The 23,147-nt window shown below is 31.2% G+C and overlaps 1 protein-coding gene across 1 annotated transcript in view; it reads right to left on the minus strand.

Moving 5' to 3' along the window:
• Window positions 1–5,001: 5,001 nt before the first annotated feature.
• The window catches only part of LOC143228461 (uncharacterized protein C05D11.1-like), a 32,076-nt gene continuing 13,930 nt past the window's right edge, over window positions 5,002–23,147 (minus strand). The window contains exons 6-13 of the mRNA XM_076459716.1: window positions 19,914–20,044; window positions 16,409–16,675; window positions 12,996–13,156; window positions 12,342–12,525; window positions 11,512–11,656; window positions 6,318–6,477; window positions 5,667–5,818; window positions 5,002–5,215 (exon numbers count right to left, since the gene is read on the minus strand). Coding sequence (XP_076315831.1) covers window positions 5,692–5,818; window positions 6,318–6,477; window positions 11,512–11,656; window positions 12,342–12,525; window positions 12,996–13,156; window positions 16,409–16,675; window positions 19,914–20,044 — 1,175 coding nt within the window. The 3' untranslated portion in view covers window positions 5,002–5,215; window positions 5,667–5,691. The remainder of the gene's footprint in view (window positions 5,216–5,666; window positions 5,819–6,317; window positions 6,478–11,511; window positions 11,657–12,341; window positions 12,526–12,995; window positions 13,157–16,408; window positions 16,676–19,913; window positions 20,045–23,147) is intronic.

The raw sequence follows: 23,147 nt of genomic DNA on the forward strand, positions 1-23,147 counted from the left end.
GTAATTTGGGCATTTCAAAAACGTATCACAATAGAAAAATGTAATTGATAGGGTGATAATAGCATCTCCATTTTAATATAGTAGGTGACTATATTAACATTTCTATTATCCCAAGATGGATAGCGAGAATTGTTATGCTGAGAACAAGCAAAACTTTTATGAGAAATTGTAGAATTGGATAACAAGTTGGGTTAGATGTTTATTTATTAGAACGTTAAACACTTTATCTAGTATAATAATACACAGGACATATTAGTATGATCTTCCGCGGAATATAATTAAATGTTCAATATACAGATTAAAAGATCTTTAAATAAACCACATATATAACATACACAACAACACTATATGGGAACGTCATAACGAATTTAAATGTTTCTCAAAATTTAATTATTGTTTGTTACATTCCTCGAGAGTTCAATAATAAGTAGTGAATTATGAGATGAATTGGGTAAACCACGTTATATATCTCGAGAACAGGGAGTATGATAACACAATTCTTTAGAAGACAACTAGTTGATAATTAAATATATAAGTACTGATATGGCATTTCGACATGCCTGTTAAAAATGGGAAGACATTTTTATCATACTAAAATTACTCTTAAAAATGAGAGTGATCGTTTAATCACTTTCAAAGTCATTACATATGTAGCTGTCATTGTCCATACAAAACATATGTTCATGATTTTTTATCAGCAATATTGAAAATCCATCAAAACCTTAATAAACAAACATGCAAATCGCTTCTCTTGTTCTCAGCTAAAACAATTTTCTAACCTATTCAACATGAAATGGAATAGATAAGACAGTTTAAAAAAATTATGGATATTTAAAAAAGTATGGCAAGAGAAAATCTAATTAAAAGGGGTATGGCAGTATGTCAATTTTTAATACAGGTAAATATATAAATATGAATATTTCATATAATCTGAGATTGATAGCGAAAATTGTTAAATTCTGAAACAAAAGTTTATGACAAGTAGTAATTTGGACAATAGACGGTACATGTTCATTTATTAGAAAGTTAATGAAAGTTTATCTTGCTTAATAATACAAAGGACTTAATTAGTTTGATTTTCTATGAATATCATTAAATGTTCAATATACATTCCAACAGTTTTAATTTTTATAACAAGTCTTGTGAGGCACCTTATAAAACACTTTCTAAAAGACAAGGTAAACCAGATCTACACTATTTCCTTCATTAACTCTTTGCATGAACATCCTCAAATAATGTTTCCTTTAGTTGGATCATGCTGGCTTTTTGACACTATATCAGGTTGTTTTAATTGACTCTTCAGTGGATCTTTAATAACACTCTTCAAAGACCTTTCCAACAAGTGATGTAAGATAAGATTAGCTGGCCTATAATTGCCTGGTCACTGTTTATTACCTTTAAATATTGGACTAACATTAGCCAACTTCTGATCTTCTAATACTCTTTCAATACTCAATGACCTATAAAACGTATTACCTAGTGGTTCAGAAATAAACCTTTCGAGTTCCTATAAAACTCTAAGATAAAAGTTGTCTGATTCAGGAACTTATCACTTTTTAGGTTTCACAACTTTTTCTTACAATTTCAGAACTTAAAATAATATCTTTTAGAGCAATATTTTTCTCACACATTAAGTGCTGTGTTTAAGGCATAATTTGTATCTTTGTAAAAACACAAGAGAACTATTAATTGAATAAGTTTACCATCTTATAATTATAAAAGTTCAGCTCCCCACCATCATTCTTAAGAGGCCCTATCTTAATATACCTAAAATAATTCCCTATTGTTTCATTTGAATCTCTCAGCCAATCCTTTATATATAAACTATTACCATTTTAATCAGCTTTTTTTAATTTCTGAGTCCTCCAAATTCTTATAATTTCCAGTAAGTTTAAGTTTCTTCAGTTTTATGACTTCTGGAGTCTTTAATAAACCATGCTGGCTTATTCCACTCCATAGCCTTTTTTGTTTCTGCAAGGAATATTTATGTTCTGTATACACAAAGTGTTCAGTAAATGCTTCCCACATCTGTTCAAGGTCTCATCCTAGCTATTTAGTCCAATCATGTCTCATTATATCATAATTAGCTTTCCTGAAATCAGATTACTATTCATCTTGAATTCTACAAGTAGTAAAATTCCAAACAATCATTGATTGTACTTAGATGTTTAACAACCTCAACTCTATAACATATTCACTTCAGATGTTGATATTAAATGTAATATAGCTTCCTCTCTTGTAAGTTACATCATCAGTTGGTGTATAAAATTATCTTCAACAATTTCCAAACACCTATTCCCCCTCACTCATAATTTTCCCAGTCAGTTCTACTGAAATGAAAATCTCACATAATAAGAACACCATCTTAAACTACCATTCTGTTCTAATTGTATACTTTGTTATTAACTTTCTGACCTGGTGGTTTATAACAATTTCTTTGTTTGAGGTTAACCACAAAGCTACACAATATACTATTGGTGTTCTACCCACAATGGGTAAATGAAACTAGTGTTTTCCTCCTTTATATCCACTAACACTAACTGACTCGACCTCAGTGCTGTTTTCTTTAATATTCACTAACTTAACAGAACACTATTCTCTCCTCACATGTAAAACTACTGCACTCCCTCTTTTTTTTCAATACTTAAAACTCTAGTGAATAATCTATAGCCTGGTATTTCAAAAAGATTTCTCTCATCAAAACTGGTTAAATCTAACAGAGTCTCAGTGATACCCATAATATTTAAATCCTCAGTTTCCACAATTGTTTTGAATCCATTAGTGTTACATTTAATACTCCTTTCATTACAACTGCAACAATTAATCACAGATCATGAAATATGCTTATGTTTTATGCCTGTTGTACATTTTCCTGTCAGTTATATTTCCTATATTACTAATATCATAACCCTACTTTAAACCCATTCTGATTTACTCACCCTTTCTAACAATACCATGCTAGCCTCTGCCTTGTTTAAGTGTAAGCCAACCATTCCATGTCTGGTAAGTGTCACTGGCTCTGTATACCAAAATTCTAATCAGATTTTCTTTTGCATGAAACTGCTGTAATTTAAAATATTTTCCAGAAAATGTAGGCTTGTGGTATATTACAGTTTTAAATTCCCCACCATTTTTTGATGACTGGGGTATTCAGGAACAGTAAACAAGATTTGTACTTTTACAATAATGAAGTTAGTTTTTATATAAGAAACTTATTTATGTTCTTCTTAGATGTAACATTTATAAGTGTTTTATACACTAATGGTTTAAATTCTTTAGAACATTTTTGTAACCAAATTTCTCATAATTACTCAATCGCTAACATAGGGGCCTAATTATCCCCCACACACATTAACCCAACTTATTTAATCATATATGTTACCATTCAGTAAAAAGGAATTCTTTGCTAGCTATTTCACAGTTTTTCAGATACTTTCATTATTATAAATCATGTGGTATGATAGCATCATCAACTGTAAGTTACTGGTTTTGATGTAAAATGTCTAGTTCATTCTATTGTCAAAATTTACATATTTCAAGCCTTGAGGTTTTCAAGAAATATTTTTCTCATTTTTGATTTTACATTACTCTTAAAAAGAACAAAAGATTAGAGATTTATTTTAATTTCTCTAACTACATTTTTCCAAACTGAAAATTAGGGTGTGTCTTAAATTACAGGGCATCTTAAATTAGAGGGCATCCTAAATTCAAGATATTATTTTTTGCTCTTCAAAAGTCTTGAAAATAGTGAGTCAGAAGAAACATCGGAGTAGCATTCTGATTAAATAAAGAAACATTACTGTAATGAAAATTTTAAATTTCCTGTATAAATTATAAATATATTTTATTATATTTAATTTTAAATACATTATTAACATTAATAAACTCTTTTAAAACATATTTACTCCTTTCTTAATTATCATCAAAATTTTTTTCCTGAAAAATCCCTTTCTAAAAGGGGGCATTTTAAATCTCTTTCCCCCCCCCATAAAAATATCAAAAGTTATAAACTCCATTATTATTGTGATGTATTTACTGTTCTGTTTGGTAGAAATGATGTCCCATCAGTTTTATTGTGATGTATTTACTGTTCTGTTTGGAAGAAATGATGTCCCATCAGTTTTATTGTGATGTACTTACTGTTCTGTTTGGTAGAAATGATGTCCCATAAGTTTTATTGTGATGTATTTACTGTTCTGTTTGGTAGAAATGATGTCCCATTAGTTTTATTGTGGTGTACTTACTGTTCTGTTTGGTAGAAATGATGTCCCATAAGTTTTATTGTGATGTATTTACTGTTCTGTTTGGTAGAAATGATGTCCCATTAGTTTTATTGTGGTGTACTTACTGTTCTGTTTGGTAGAAATGATGTCCCATCAGTTTTATTGTGATGTATTTACTGTTCTGTTTGGTAGAAATGATGTCCCATCAGTTTTATTGTGATGTATTTACTGTTCTGTTTGGCAGAAATGATGTCCCATCAGTGTTATTGTGGTGTATATAGCCTTTGTATGGCTGATAATGATGTTCTTCTAGAGAAATATGTACTTAAAGTGGGCTTTTCAAAAACACAACTTTTGCTTCAAAACTTGCTACAGTTAATTGTTTATGTATAAAAATACAAACTAATGTCAACATTTACACGTGTTTTTGTGAATATACTTAAAGCCTTTGTATTTTGTAAAAGAGTACATATCACAGGATTTAATCTTTTCAAAAATATTATGCATTCATTACGAAGCTTTTTAAAGATGAATTTTGTTACCAAAATTCTTATTTATAAGCCTTGGAGTTTGTTTTTTTTTATTAAAATTTTTGCTATCTGTGATTTCTGTCTACTCTTGCAGAGAAAGTAAACACTGTTAGAAAGTCTTGATTTTTTTTACTCAGTTTTGTGAAATATTAAAGTTCTTTATTTATGTCTTAAACTATTATTTTCTTTTGCTTATCCTATTTTTTAGAGGATTCTCTCTAGTTTTAATTTAAATAAGAAAGACATTATTTTCAATGTATTACTTTTATTTATATTTCTTTGAACAATTTTATAATATCATACAAATCAGAAATTTATTGAACCTTGTGAGAAAACAACAAACAAATGGTATTAAATGACAGAAAAAATACTTGTTGAATTTTCAGAACTTTCTAGATTGTACACATTTGAGAAAGCAAATTTTCTTCAATGGAACTAAGAACTGTCAGCTCTCTAGACATTCTACAACATAGAGAAAATAAAGACGAATTAAAGTGTGATCCTGTTCTGTACAAAAAAATGTTAATTTCAACACAACTTGTACTTTAAACATTTCATAATTAAAAAATATATTTTAAGCAGAAATACGTTAATAAAATTCTCTTAATTTCAACTCTGTCATGAATATAAATAAACTCGTCTTCTGCAGATTCATCTTTTCTCAGCTGAGCATGAATACAACAGGCTTGACACACATACTTGTCCAGATCCACAGAAGGTCAACTGAACATATCCATGGTGCTGCAGAACCTTAATACCAGTGTTAACTTTATGACATTGCTATTATAGGTAGTCAGATTTTAAATGGTTTGTTGACTTACTTCCTAATCATAAAGAAAAGTATTTTTTATGTTTATATCTGGAAAATGCTTAAAATTACATCAAGAAATTCATGTTGATTTAACCAACTTACGTTTTAAAGTTTCTCACTACCTCATCTACTTTTGAAGGATGACAACAAATGGCACAGCAGACATTTCTACATCAAAGAGTGGAGCAAGATATTTTGACGCTGCCTTCCTAACATCTTCAACTGTGACAGTGGATATCAGGTCAATCATCTCTCTGAAATAAACCACATTTGAAAGAAACAACTAAATACTTTGGCCCAGCCTTTCTCACATCATATATTATTCAACTATCTCTCAGGTAAAGTACACATTTACAACTTTGCTTCAGTCTTTCTTATGTCTTTAACTGTCTCTTCATGACATTCAAACTTTGTATTAAAAATGTTTAATAAAAAACACGGCATTTATTTTTGTTATTGTTGTTGCTAATAAGCTCCAGAATGTGCTATTTGTGCTGAGGCAACTACAAGTATCAAAATCCAGTTAATATTATAAGCTCACAGATTCACTGTTGAGCCACAAAGAGGCTGGAAACATCTTGGTAGGGATTACACTTAGTATTAAGGACGTAAGATTATAGTTATAAGTTGGTATATCTTACATTAACTCCATGATAATATACCAATAGTGACTGTAACAATGTACTCTCTACACTGTTCCTCCAGTTATTATTAGTTCACATTGTGATCTGAATGTATATAAAATAAACTCACTTGGTATAGTTCAAATTTACTCCATGATAATATGCCAACAATGACTGTAATGATGCACTTTCTACACTCTGCTGCTTCTCAACAAGTTCAAAAATAAGGCTACTACAACTTGAATCCACAAGAGATTGTTCCCACTGCACTTTTCCTGACAGGTGTTGCTCTAGATAAAGACAACAATTAAGTTTGCACATCTGCCACAATAATGGCACACTACTACATCTATATATTTCAAATTCTCGACTTATATCAATCAGTAGTCAGATTTATGCAATATATGTTAGCCCATGGTAACATTTTGTTTTCTAGTCTGTGAAGGTAGCTAATATTTTTGGTAACTGACTACTGCCTCACGGCACATTTTATTGCATGAAGTACTACTTGTATCTAAGGGGTACATTTTATAACCATGAACAAAAAGTACTACTTGTATCTAAGAAGTACAATTTATAACCACGAACAAAAAGTACTACTTGTATCTAAGTACATTTGATAACCACGAACACGAAGTACTACTGGTATCTAAGGGGTACATTTTATAACCATGAACATGAAGTACTACTTGTATCTAAGGGGTACATTTTATAACCATGAACATGAAGTACTACTTGTATCTAAGGGGTACATTTTATGACCACGAACATGAAGTACTACTGTATCTAAGGGGTACATTTTATAACCATGAACATGAAGTACTACTTGTATCTAAGGGTACATTTTATAACCATGAACATGAAGTACTACTTGTATCTAAGGGGTACATTTTATAACCATGAACATGAAGTACTACTTGTATCTAAGGGGTACATTTTATGACCATGAACATGAAGTACTACTTGTATCTAAGAAGAACATTTTATGATCATGAACATGAAGTACTACTTGTATCTAAGAAGTACGTTTTATAACCATGAACATGAAGTACTACTTGTATCTAAGGGGTACATTTTATAACCATGAACATGAAGTACTACTTGTATCTAAGGGGTACATTTTATAACCATGAACATGAAGTACTACTTGTATCTAAGGGGTACATTTTATAACCACGAACATGAAGTACTACTTGTATCTAAGGGGTACATTTTATAACCATGAACATGAAGTACTACTTGTATCTAAGGGGTACATTTTATAACCATGAACATGAAGTACTACTTGTATCTAAGGGGTACATTTTATGACCATGAACATGAAGTACTACTGTATCTAAGGGGTACATTTTATAACCATGAACATGAAGTACTACTTGTATCTAAGGGTACATTTTATGACCACGAACATGAAGTACTACTGTATCTAAGGGGTACATTTTATGATCATGAACATGAAGTACTACTTGTATCTAAGAAGTACATTTGATAACCACGAACATGAAGTACTACTTGTATCTAAGAAGAACATTTTATGATCATGAACATGAAGTACTACTTGTATCTAAGAAGTACGTTTTATAACCATGAACATGAAGTACTACTTGTATCTAAGGGGTACATTTTATAACCATGAACATGAAGTACTACTTGTATCTAAGGGGTACATTTTATAACCATGAACATGAAGTACTACTTGTATCTAAGGGGTACATTTTATGACCATGAACATGAAGTACTACTGTATCTAAGGGGTACATTTTATAACCATGAACATGAAGTACTACTTGTATCTAAGGGTACATTTTATGTCCACGAACATGAAGTACTACTGTATCTAAGGGGTACATTTTATGATCATGAACATGAAGTACTACTTGTATCTAAGAAGTACATTTGATAACCACGAACATGAAGTACTACTTGTATCTAAGAAGTACATTTGATAACCACGAACATGAAGTACTACTTGTATCTAAGAAGAACATTTTATGATCATGAACATGAAGTACTACTTGTATCTAAGAAGTACGTTTTATAACCACGAACATGAAGTACTACTGTATCTAAGAAGTACATTGATTTATTACCAATATGGGAATCCATTAATAACGCAAAATGCTTTTGCATACCCTGCTTTGTAAAAGGAAAACACTGGACTCATTTAGTTTATTATGTATTTGTGTTTTTTAAATTGAAATTCAAAAGTCTATACACAAGTAGAAATGTATCCTATTTCAGTTTGTTTTTCTTAATCTCAATATTCTGGCAAACTTTCAAAGACAAAATAGACCATATAAACCACTGGCCAGTTTCCAGTTACCATATAGATCATCTACAGTAAGGCACTGGCAAACTTCCTAAGACAAAATAGACCATGTAAACCACTGGCCAGTTTCCAGATACCATAAAGATCACCTACAGCAAGGCAATGAATGTTTCATTTTAAGAAAACATTTTTTTGTGACCAAGAAAAATAACGTGTTGAAACTTTAGGCATAACGACACTACAATATGTTTATCATTAATTTCTTTAGATGTGATACTAAGAATAATAACATGTTGAAACTTTAGGCATAACAACACTACAATATGTTTATCATTAATTTCTTTAGATGTGAAACTAAGAATAATAACATGTTGAAACTTTAGGCATAACGACACTACAATATGTTTATCATTAATTTCTTTAGATGTGAAACTAAGAATAATAACATGTTGAAACTTTAGGCATAACAACACTACAATATGTTTATCATTAATTTCTTTAGATGTGAAACTAAGAATAATAACATGTTGAAACTTTAGGCATAATGACACTACAATATGTTTATCATTAATTTCTTTAGATGTGAAACTAAGAATAATAACATGTTGAAACTTTAGGCATAATGACACTACAATATGTTTATCATTAATTTCTTTAGATGTGAAACTAAGAATAATAACATGTTGAAACTTTAGGCATAACAACACTACAATATGTTTATCATTAATTTCTTTAGATGTGAAACTAAGAATAATAACATGTTGAAACTTTAGGCATAACGACACTACAATATGTTTATCATTAATTTCTTTAGATGTGAAACTAAGAATAATAACATGTTGAAACTTTAGGCATAACGACACTACAATATGTTTATCATTAATTTCTTTAGATGTGAAACTAAGAATAATAACATGTTGAAACTTTAGGCATAATGACACTACAATATGTTTATCATTAATTTCTTTAGATGTGAAACTAAGAATAATAACGGTTGAAACTTTAGGCATAACGACATTACTACAATATGTTTATCATTAATTTCTTTAGATGTGAAACTAAGAATAATAACATGTTGAAACTTTAGGCATAATGACACTACAATATGTTTATCATTAATTTCTTTAGATGTGAAACTAAGAATAATAACGTGTTGAAACTTTAGGCATAACGACACTACAATATGTTTATCATTAATTTCTTTAGATGTGAAACTAAGAATAATAACATGTTGAAACTTTAGGCATAACGACACTACAATATGTTTATCATTAATTTCTTTAGATGTGAAACTAAGAATAATAACGCGGTTGAAACTTTAGGCATAACGACACTACAATATGTTTATCATTAATTTCTTTAGATGTGAAACTAAGAATAATAACATGTTGAAACTTTAGGCATAACGACACACTACAATATGTTTATCATTAATTTCTTTAGATGTAAAACTAAGAATAATAACATGTTGAAACTTTAGGCATAATGACACTACAATATGTTTATCATTAATTTCTTTAGATGTGAAACTAAGAATAATAACATGTTGAAACTTTAGGCATAACGACACTACAATATGTTTATCATTAATTTCTTTAGATGTGAAACTAAGAATAATAACATGTTGAAACTTTAGGCATAACGACACTACAATATATTTATCATTAATTTCTTTAGATGTGAAACTCTCCTAACTTAAGCTAATTAAATTATTAACTGTTTATCTATGTTCAAACACTATCTTAACTTCAGCAGAGTTTGGGCACTCTTTTATCTTCACATTCAGAAATCATTTAACTTCCATAAAGAATTGAATAGCCTTCGTTTCTTTATCCCATCTATTACAATAAAACAACTGATTTCTACATATTCAAAACCCTTAAAGAATGTGCGATACTTAAAAACTTCACATTTAAAAATTTGTCTTGTAAAGGATACTTATAAAAACATCCCCCATTCACTTACATTAAAGAACAAAATCTTATCTGAAGGAGGACATATAAATAAATCTGTAGTTTTACTCTCTGTAAAATTCAAACATAACACTGTATAAATATGCAACACAAAGAGTAATTTTGCCAACTTGAAACACTGTATAAATATGCAACACAAAGACTAGTTGCCAACGTAACACTGTATAAATATGCAACACAAAGACTACTTGCCAACGTAACACTGTATAAATATGCAACACAAAGACTACTTGCCAACATAACACTGTATAAATATGTAACACAAAGACTAGTTGCCAACGTGAACACTGTATAAATATGCAACACAAAGTCTACTTGCCAACGTAACACTGTATAAATATGCAACACAAAGTCTACTTGCCAACGTAACACTGTATAAATATGCAACACAAACACTACTTGCCAACGTGACACTGTATAAATATGCAACACAAAGACTACTTGCCAATGTGACACTGTATAAATATGCAACAGAAAGACTACTTGCCAACATAACACTGTATAAATATGTAACACAAAGACTAGTTGCCAACATAACACTGTATAAATATGCAACACAAAGACTACTTGCGAACGTAACACTGTATAAATATGCAAACACAAAGACTACTTGCCAACGTAACACTGTATAAATATGCAACACAAAGACTACTTGCCAACGTGACACTGTATAAATATGCAACATAAAGACTACTTGCCAACATAACACTGTATAAATATGTAACACAAAGACTAGTTGCCAACATAACACTGTATAAATATGCAACACAAAGACTACTTGCCAACGTAACACTGTGTATAAATATGCAACACAAAGACTACTCTGCCAACATGCAACACTGTATAAATATGTAAACACAAAGACTAGTTGCTTAACGTAACACTGTATAAATATGCAACACAAAGACTACTTGCAAACGTGACACTGTATAAATATGCAACACAAAGACTACTTCCCAACGTGACACTGTATAAATATGCAACATAAAGACTACTTGCCAACGTGACACTGTATAAATATGCAACACAAAGACTACTTGCCAACGTAACACTGTATAAATATGCAACACAAAGACTACTTGCCACAATATTCTTTGCTTCTCTGTAAGCACTAACTATGTGAGTAGATTTAAACAGCGTAAAGTATAACAAGCTTTCTTGAAACACTAAACTGATAGAATAGCTGTAAGTCAATCCTTGACCACGGACTTGTCTCCATAAAGGACCCTAGAAAGAAAAAAGGAAAAGCCTGAATTAATAATTAAATTTACAATTAGTTTATCTTCATATAAACTTTCCGTTAAACTAATGTGTACAACTGATCATATAAACTTTCCGTTAAACTAATGTGTACAACTGATCATATAAACTTTCCGTTAAACTAATGTATACAACTGACTATTCAGAAATGTTTGGCAGGAGAAAGTTTTCCTTTACACTAGATCAAAATAAATAAAAAACTGACTTCATTGTTAATATTTAAAGACTTTAGAGCTTGTAGACAGAGCTTATTTACTACAACCTAAGAATCAGTGAAAAGATCAAATTGTGTCAGAAATAGTGAAGACTTACCACTAGTGAAGACTTACCACTTCTTATATAACAAATAGTGAAGACTAACCACTTCTTATATAACAAATAGTGAAGACTAACCACTTCTTATATAACAAATAGTGAAGACTTACCACTAGTGAAGACTAACCACTTCTTATATAACAAATAGTGAAGACTTACCACTTCTTATATAACAAATAGTGAAGACTTACCACTTCTTTTATAACAAATAGTGAAGACTTACCACTTCTTATATAACAAATAGTGAAGACTTACCACTTCTTATATAACAAATAGTGAAGACTAACCACTTCTTATATAACATTTATGAAACTAGTATGTGAAATATAAAACTCACTTCCAGCTGAGTAAAGTACTGAATTGCAACTAACAGAGCAGGAAGATCTGGATCCTTTGGATTATCAATACAGGAAACTGCCTGTATCAAGTATGATGACTCTACTGCACCAACACCAATTACCACACTGTTTGGGCCAGATCCTAAAGGTCGAAGAAACTTCTTACATGGCAGCGTTCCTTCACTGTGTGAAACCATATAATGTAATTTAATAGTTATATTTATATCAAAGTGCTTGAATAAAGAAAATCATAATGTGAAACATTCCACAAAAATAAAATTTGTTATTTCAAAGTAAAATAATGAAATGTAGAAATTAATAAAAGTGGTGAACAAAACATTCACGTGAAAGTCTACACACATATGAATTAGAAACATTAAAGGTAAAATTTATAATAAAGTACACCAAGATAAAAATATATTGAAATTAAATATCTGTCAAAATATTACACATGTTCAAATAACATTACTATAAGAAACTAGGTCTCATATGACAAAGGACAGTTTTCGTGAACATAAATAACAGAAATGTTCACATAACTACACTAGAAAGTATTATCACAATAAAATTATCTTAAAATAAAATGAATTTAAAACACATAAATGACATTAAAGATTTTCTCATTTATTAAGAAACACACATTCAGAAAATACCTCATTTTTGCAAATTCAACTTTATTGGGAAAAAAATCTTGTTCCCATGGCATTCGAGGAGAAAACTTCTTAGAAAGGTTTTCTACGTTAGCATTCATGTGTACCGTAATATTCTGGGGCTCAGTGATCTGAAGACGAAGATGATTTAGGGAATCTAACACCTTGACACAGAAAACCAAACATTTATGTAGAAACCTAAGTTGCAATTTTTATAACATCAACAATATAAAATGCAGATATGGTGAAGTAAGACCTGTGAAAAGCATTACAAGTTCAGACAAAATGAATTTCATAAAGTCAAAGTATTGACCACACAACCTGTTTCCATTACACAATATGTATATTTATAACATACTGACAACAAACATTACATTTCTAACCAAGATTACAGATGTATAATTCTCATTAACTTTGAAAATAGACATTGACAGGTAATATTGTTTAAGTATCTTACATTACTGTTGTGAAGGGCTGTTTAAACATGGTAATAACTACTGTATGAAGTATTTAAATATCTTACACCACTGTTGTGAAGGGCTGTTTAAACATGGTAATAACTACTATATGAAGTATTTATGTATCTTACATTACTGTTGTGAAGGGCTGTTTAAACATGGTAATAACTACAGTAAGAAGTATTTAAATATCTTACACCACTGTTGTGAAGGGCTGTTTAAACATGGTAATAACTACTGTATGAAGTATTTATGTATCTTACATTACTGTTGTGAAGGACTGTTTAAACATGGTAATAACTACAGTAAGAAGTATTTAAATACCTTACACCACTGTTGTGAAGGGCTGTTTAAACATGGTAATAACTACTGTATGAAGTATTTATGTATCTTACATTACTGTTGTGAAGGACTGTTTAAACATGGTAATAACTACTGTATGAAGTATTTAAGTATCTTACATTACTGTTGTGAAGGACTGTTTAAACATGGTAATAACTACTGTATGAAGTATTTATGTATCTCACATTACTGTTGTGAAGGGCTGTTTAAAGATGGTAATAACTACAGTAAGAAGTATTTAAGTATCTTACATTACTGTTGTGAAGGACTGTTTAAACATGGTAATAACTACTGTATGAAATATTTATGTATCCTACATTACTGTTGTGAAGGACTGTTTAAACATGGTAATAACTACTGTATGAAGTATTTAAGTATCTTACATTACTGTTGTGAAGGACTGTTTAAACATGGTAATAACTACTGTATGAAGTATTTATGTATCTTACACCACTGTTGTGAAGGACTGTTTAAACATGGTAATAACTACTGTATGAAGTATTTATGTATCTCACATTACTGTTGTGAAGGGCTGTTTAAAGATGGTAATAACTACAGTAAGAAGTATTTAAGTATCTTACATTACTGTTGTGAAGGACTGTTTAAACATGGTAATAACTACTGTATGAAATATTTATGTATCCTACATTACTGTTGTGAAGGACTGTTTAAACATGGTAATAACTACAGTAAGAAGTATTTAAATATCTTACACCACTGTTGTGAAGGGCTGTTTAAACATGGTAATAACTACTGTATGAAGTATTTATGTATCCTACATTACTGTTGTGAAGGACTGTTTAAACATGGTAATAACTACTGTATGAAGTATTTATGTATCTCACATTACTGTTGTGAAGGGCTGTTTAAACATGGTAATAACTACAGTAAGAAGTATTTAAGTATCTTACATTACTGTTGTGAAGGACTGTTTAAACATGGTAATAACTACTGTATGAAGTATTTATGTATCTTACATTACTGTTGTGAAGGGCTGTTTAAACATAGTAATAACTACAGTAAGAAGTATTTAAGTATCTTACATTACTGTTGTGAAGGACTGTTTAAACATGGTAATAACTACTGTATGAAGTATTTAAGTATCTTACATTACTGTTGTGAAGGGCTGTTTAAACATAGTAATAACTACAGTAAGAAGTATTTAAGTATCTTACATTACTGTTGTGAAGGACTGTTTAAACATGGTAATAACTACTGTATGAAGTATTTAAGTATCTTACATTACTGTTGTGAAGGACTGTTTAAACATGGTAATAACTACTGTATGAAGTATTTAAGTATCTTACATTACTGTTGTGAAGGACTGTTTAAACATGGTAATAACTACTGTATGAAGTATTTATGTATCTTACATTACTGTTGTGAAGGACTGTTTAAACATGGTAATAACTACAGTAAGAAGTATTTAAATATCTTACACCACTGTTGTGAAGGGCTGTTTAAACATGGTAATAACTACTGTATGAAGTATTTATGTATCTTACATTACTGTTGTGAAGGGCTGTTTAAACATGGTAATAACTACTGTATGAAGTATTTATGTATCTTACATTACTGTTGTGAAGGACTGTTTAAACATGGTAATAACTACAGTAAGAAGTATTTAAATACCTTACACCACTGTTGTGAAGGGCTGTTTAAACATGGTAATAACTACTGTATGAAGTATTTATGTATCTTACATTACTGTTGTGAAGGGCTGTTTAAACATGGTAATAACTACTGTATGAAGTATTTATGTATCTTACATTACTGTTGTGAAGGACTGTTTAAACATGGTAATAACTACTGTATGAAGTATTTAAGTATCTTACATTACTGTTGTGAAGGACTGTTTAAACATGGTAATAACTACTATATGAAGTATTTAAGTATCTTACATTACTGTTGTGAAGGACTGTTTAAACATGGTAATAACTACTGTATGAAGTATTTAAGTATCTTACATTACTGTTGTGAAGGACTGTTTAAACATGGTAATAACTACTATATGAAGTATTTAAGTATCTTACATTACTGTTGTGAAGGACTGTTTAAACATGGTAATAACTACTGTATGAAGTATTTAAGTATCTTACATTACTGTTGTGAAGGACTGTTTAAACATGGTAATAACTACTGTATGAAGTATTTATGTATCTTACACCACTGTTGTGAAGGACTGTTTAAAAATGGTAATAACTACTGTATGAAGTATTTAAGTATCTTACATTACTGTTGTGAAGGACTGTTTAAATATGGTAATAACTACTGTATGAAGTATTTAAGTATCTTACATTACTGTTGTGAAGGACTGTTTAAACATGGTAATAACTACTGTATGAAGTATTTAAGTATCTTACATTACTGTTGTGAAGGACTGTTTAAACATGGTAATAACTACAGTAAGAAGTATTTATGTATCTTACATTACTGTTGTGAAGGACTGTTTAAACATGGTAATAACTACTGTATGAAGTATTTAAGTATCTTACATTACTGTTGTGAAGGACTGTTGAAAACATGGTAATAACTACAATATGAAGATTTTACAAACATAATCTCCTAAACATTACTGTTGAATAAAACTAAAGAGTTATGTATGTTGTACATTACCAGTTCAGGGTTGGTCTTAATGCTTTGAAGGATGTTTTTTAGGAAATTGCACTGTCGAATCATACTGGCTGTCCAGTGGTTACTCTGGCTTGTGAAACAAATATTCGCCATTGCTGTACTTGCAATTTTGGATCCTTTGCGTTTCAGCTCAGCAATTTCATTCACCATCTTATTTGCTTGTACGTGAACTCGTTCAGCAGTGAACTGTGTTTGGTATAACAATTCTCGAAGCCATTTTACTCCAACATGGTACTTTTCTTCTTCCACCTAATGGTACAAAATAATCACATTAAAAACAAAAAGACACCTTTTTTTGTTTGTACATGTGGAAATTCAGAGATAAAGCAACACACAACTACTTTATCTGTTTAAGTATGAGGACCTAATAAGTGGAAGAACAGTATAGTGTTTATTATATGTGAAACAAAGGAAATACTGCTTGGCAAGAGGACAAAATTATTTCACTGATGATAATATATAGTATTAAAAATGTAATGGTATATTATTAATGCACTGATGGTTGTGGGGTTAATATCATCTATAATAAAATGGAGCTGTGCCTCAGATCAGCAGGTTAGTGAAAGACCAAACTTCACATGCCAGTAATGGCTGTTTCAAGTCCGAAACAAATGTATTTAAAAATGCCAGTACTGTATTCATAACTTGTCTTAATTCTTTGATGTTAACCAATCATAAAATTAAATTATTAAAATCCTTCTCCATATGACAGACATAAACCTATCCTCCATATATCAGGTAAAGTTTGTTATTTCATGAAATTGTTTATGTTTCCATGATAGGATGCTACTATTACAGAAAGTAACACCTTTCACAATATTGAATTTAGCATACACAACTCTGATCAAATTTAGAACATTCCAAACAAGGTTCTCTATCTACCCCATAAGACACTTTTTTTCCCCTCTAAACATTGAAGAAGGCTTTCCATGGTTGTCACTTTTATATTACTAGTACAAAAAATGTTGATATTCTGTTTGTACAGTTTACACTATATCTGATAAAGGGCATCTCTTGCCAGCTTTCTTGAATAACTTTGTGTATGGCCTGGCACACACATCAAAATGGAGGTTTTATCCATGAATGGCCTAGAAGATACATCAAAATGGAGGTTTTATCCCTGAATGGCCTAGAACATACATCAAAATGGAGGTTTTGTCCCTGCATGGCCTAGAACATACATCAAAATGGAGGTTTTATCCCTGCATGGCCTGGCACACACATCAAAATGGAGGTTTTATCCATGAATGGCCTAGAAGATACATCAAAATGGAGGTTTTATCCCTGAATGGCCTAGAACATACATCAAAATGGAGGTTTTGTCCCTGCATGGCCTAGAACATACATCAAAATGGAGGTTTTATCCCTGCATGGCCTGGAACATACATCAAAATGGAGGTTTTATCCCTGCATGGCCTGGAACACACATCAAAATGGACGTTTTATCCATGCATGAACATACATCCAAGTTGTGGCTTCACACGTACATTCAGGTTTTGTCTTTGTTTACTCCTGCAGTTTATTTAGTTTCTGCCATTCACAACAACTTTGAACTTTAAAAATACTGCCAATGTCTGCTGCACCTATTATGTGAAAATAATTTTTATTTGGTTATTGCTTTAAGCAGAAGATAGTTTGCCTCACAAGTTCCAGTTCCATCCTTATACTGCAGACAGGGCTAAAACAGAACAAGAGAAAAATATTTCCAAGGTGGTTTTCTGTTTTTAACCGTAAGTACTTGAACTTTTATGGTTATTTGAAAATTGCAATTTTGGCTATATTTACCAGGACCTTTTACCACATTTTTTGTTGTTTTATGTTTATTTTTTAGGCTCTTTCATGAAGATGAATCCAAATAACACTTCTTTTACAATTTCATTATTTTTTGTGATGAATACCTTTGAACAAGTACAGAAATACATCCTTCAGCTGCTTGTCCGTTTGGTTCGTTGTCGTTGTCTTGGCTATTTTTCTTATAATATATTGGTATAATTTCAGTAGGTTCAGAAAGATCCCACATTTAGTTCCACTATTTTATTTAAGTTTTTATTTGGAGAATCCATAATAAAGAAAGGGAAATTTCTGTACCCACTGACCCCACCCACCATGGAGCCCTACGAGGGGACGCACTACAATATCAAACAAGGATACAACAGCAATTCTAGGGTTTCATGAGCACTATACCCAAACACCAGCATCAGATACGATGTCCACCTGACATCCAACACTGGTAATTGGTTGATCCTCACACAAGTGGACTAGCCGATTGATCCAAGGGGGCTACCCCAAGTTCGCCCGTCTGCAGGAATTCAAAGCGACGTATTAGGGTTGGACCCCTCAACCACCAGGATCCTCTCCTCCCTATCACGGGTTGCCATGCATCAACAAACACGTGGGTGGATGTTTAGATCCTAGAGGAGGTAAATTGAAAGAACAGAACCTTCCGAAGGAGGTCCTCTCACCATGTACAGGAATCCACACCAAGGGGAATATTAGTTTGGACACAATTCAAGGGGCAACAAAACAACAAAATTTAAGTATAAACAGATGTATAATGTTAAAACATTTAAGCTATTTATGATAAAAAAGAAATCCAGTGCCATGTTCCAGTTCAAATAATTCTAGAAAGGAAAAAAAAAAGGTAATTTATATAAATACTAAATTTTTGTGGAGGTTACAAGGTTATTAACCAACCTCTTATACAGTTATGATTGGGAAAATAAAATTTAAACTTTATTTAAAAAAACAACTGATATTTGTTTAGAAGAATTTGTGGTTTATGCAAATATGATTTGAAAACTTTCAGGTGAAGAAAATCATTTTTAATATTGATATGAAAATCCCTTTACACTTAGAGCAGTCAACATTCTGATACAATACAATTGAACACAAGCTCTGAGTGAAAATACTTAAAGATTCTGTTTTTTGTATTTTTTTACAAAGATTGTTAAAGTTTACTGAAAGATTGTCAAATTCTGTGAGGATATAATAAGTTATAGTACATATACCATTATAATAAGTTATAGCACCTATACCATTACAGATAAATGGTGTTTACAAGGTTGTGCAAAATACATAACCCCACTGCAATAGGTTTAAACACAGAGTGAAATACAAAGGTAAGAAAACTCAAAATATAAACATTGTATAAATTAAAAGAATATACCAAATATAACACAGAAATAATATTTAAAGAGTATTAGTTAAGATAACTAGAATCATTAGCGTAAACAAAAATAACATAAAATTAATAAAACCTGATTTTCTGTACAGAAAAATTATAATTATGAATGGCCACCAGAATTATAAGACTTGTAGTCATGTGAAGGCAAAATTAAATGAGGTATTTGTCATCAAATGATGAATAATAATCAAAATCAGAACTCATGTAAGGATTAAATGATGCAAGAAGGTACAACCTGTCAAATAATAAAGTAGAGAAACTTTGTGTTGAGCCTAAACAAAACTTATGGAAAACACAACTTACCACCAAACATACAAGTGCTACCTGTGCATAGCTTCCACAGGAGAAAAGACCACCTCCAATACCTATAGAAGTTCCACAACTAACTGTATCTGTTGCCAATTGTTGAACAACAACCTCATAGGGTACAAGAGCTAAGTTAAAAAATAATTTAAATAAATAAATATTTATAATGTATTATATAAGTACACTTAAATATTATAATTTTTCTTGCTGTGTTTACTTGTGTACAATAAGAACTTAACATATATGGTGTACTCTATCAGTTTAAGGCCCAAAATAAATATTACAATAAAAAACAAGTGTACTTACATCGTGGAAAACAGAAAACTGTAACTTTCTTGTATTTGGTTCAAAATGTCTTTTTTTTTAATGATCTTAAGTTTCTACTTAACTATCTCAACAAACCTTCAAGCTTTTTGCCAACACAAATCTAACATAACTTTGTTGATTGCTACACAATAATAAAATGAAAACAATTACTTAAAAAACACAGCAACATTTGATACAGAGCTAGTGCCAGTTAACAACAGTTTCAGTACTAACACTGTTAACAATGAATTTGTTACATACACATCATATATCAAACAAACCAGAAACATCACTTCCCTGAACTTTCAATACCAGCCATTGTTTGTTAGTAGAGAATTTGGCAGGTTTGGTATCAGTGATTCATGTATTTGAATAAACTAAGATGAAATGGGCAGCAACTGGATAGGACAACGTGACACTTTTGAAAAAATGGTGTTACCTTGAGACACTGAACAAGCCCTTCTTGTTCTTGGTAGTGTTTACTTAAAGACATTGAACAAGCCCTTCTTGTTATTGGTAATGTTTACCTAGAGACATTGAAGAAGCCCTTCTTGTTGTTGGTAGTGTTTACCTTGAGACACTGAAGAAGCCCTTTTTGTTATTGGTAGTGTTTACCTAGAGACACTGAAGAAGCCCTTCTTGTTGTTGGTAATGTTTACCTTGAAACACTGAAGAAGCCCTTCTTGTTATTGGTAATGTTTACCTAGAGACACTGAAGAAGCCCTTCTTGTTATTGGTAATGCTTACCTAGAGACATTGAAGAAGCCCTTCTTGTTATTGGTAGTGTTTACCTAGAGACATTGAAGAAGCCCTTCTTGTTGTTGGTAATGTTTACCATGAGACATTGAAGAAGCCCTTCTTGTTGTTGGTAATGTTTACCTTGAGACATTGAAGAAGCCCTTCTTGTTGTTGGTAATGTTTACCTTGAAACACTGAAGAAGCCCTTCTTGTTGTTGGTAACATTTACCTTCAGACATTGAAGAAGCCCTTCTTCTTTTTGGTAATGTTTACCTAGAGACATTGAAGAAGCCCTTCTTGTTATTGGTAATGTTTACCTAGAGACACTGAAGAAGCCCTTCTTGTTATTGGTAATGTTTACCTAGAGACATTGAAGAAGCCCTTCTTGTTATTGATAAAGTTTACCTAGAAAACTGAAGAAGCCCTTCTTGTTATTGGTAGTGTTTACCTAGAGACATTGAAGAAGCCCTTCTTGTTGTTGGTAGCATTTACCTTGACACATTGAAGAAGCCCTTCTTGTTGTTGGTAGCATTTACCTTGACACATTGAAGAAGCCCTTCTTGTTGTTGGTAATGTTTACCTTGAGACACTGAAGAAGCCCTTCTTGTTGTTGGTAGCATTTACCTTGACACATTGAAGAAGCCCTTCTTCTTTTTGGTAATGTTTACCTAGAGACATTGAAGAAGCCCTTCTTGTTATTGGTAATGTTTACCTAGAGACACTGAAGAAGCCCTTCTTGTTGTTGGTAATGTTTACCTAGAGACATTGAAGAAGCCCTTCTTGTTGTTGGTAGCATTTACCTTGACACATTGAAGAAGCCCTTCTTGTTGTTGGTAGTGTTTACCTAAAGACATTGAAGAAGCCCTTCTTGTTATTGGTAGTGTTTACCTAGAGACACTGAAGAAGTCCTTCTTGTTATTGGTAATGTTTACCTAGAGACATTGAAGAAGCCCTTCTTGTTATTGATAATGTTTACCTAGAAAACTGAAGAAGCCCTTCTTGTTATTGGTAGTGTTTACCTAGAGACATTGAAGAAGCCCTTCTTGTTGTTGGTAGCATTTACCTTGACACATTGAAGAAGCCCTTCTTGTTATTGGTAATGTTTACCTAGAGAACTGAAGAAGCCCTTGTTGTTATTGGTAATGTTTACCTAGAGACATTGAAGAAGCCCTTCTTGTTGTTGGTAATGTTTACTTTGGGCCTTAAGTAATCCCTAATACCTTTTTATTGTTGATAATGTTTATGTTCATGTTAGGAGAACATTGTTTTATCAGACTAGGTTGTGGGTACTTTTATCTTGGAGAATGTCAGTGAGGCAAATTATTTGAAAGTTCTATCATTTTGTTTGTTAATAGAGAATCTATAGTGTTTCAAGGGTTGTACATTACATTACAGGTTTAATACATCAAACTGCTTATATCTTGTGGTTGCTTTCTTTATATGTAAGGATGTTCTACTTGTCTTATATCTAGTGTGAATCTCTACAGTTTACTGTGGATACAGAAAGATTTACTTGTGAGTTTTAAGTAAGTTTGAAATTATTCTGAGGTGTACTGCAGGTGCTTTAGTTGTTTTAAATTATTTTTTATCTTTTTCTTATATTTTATTTTGTGCTAGCTTTTAGGTTAGTCTTTGGCTTTGTATAATGGCTGTCTTGAACTAGGACTTGTAGCTTAAAACAACATTATCTTTGTCTATAGTAACAGCAGCATTTCCTCTCTATGCTTGTAGAATTCTTCTGGTAGGTTTTTATTACAATAGGGTTTATATTTCATTACTTTGTGCATTGGTTAAAGTATTTTGATTCTGAGTTGTTTTTACTTATTTGTCAGGCTTTATGTTGTATCTTTCCTTATATAGTTATATCTATGATAAGAATTATACTATCTTAAGATAACATTTTATCCTTTACTTACTACATGTTCTTCACTTTCTACCAATATTTCTTACTTAATTTCATTAGGGGTTTATAGAAGTTTTGCAAACCCAACTTCTAGGCCTTTTCCATGTCCTTCCAGTCTTGCATTTTCATTCATCAAATATGTCTGCAACAGGCTTGAGTCCAACACAAAATATAAACAGTATCAGGTCCTGTTAGATACAAGTTTCATGCACAAAATATAAACAATCCAATATTGCATAGCCACCTGTTAGGTCCCAACAGTAAAGAAACCACGTACGTAACAC

This window comes from Tachypleus tridentatus, chromosome 10 (assembly GCF_004210375.1).
Source record: "Tachypleus tridentatus isolate NWPU-2018 chromosome 10, ASM421037v1, whole genome shotgun sequence".
In the NCBI taxonomy this organism is placed as follows: domain Eukaryota; kingdom Metazoa; phylum Arthropoda; class Merostomata; order Xiphosura; family Limulidae; genus Tachypleus; species Tachypleus tridentatus.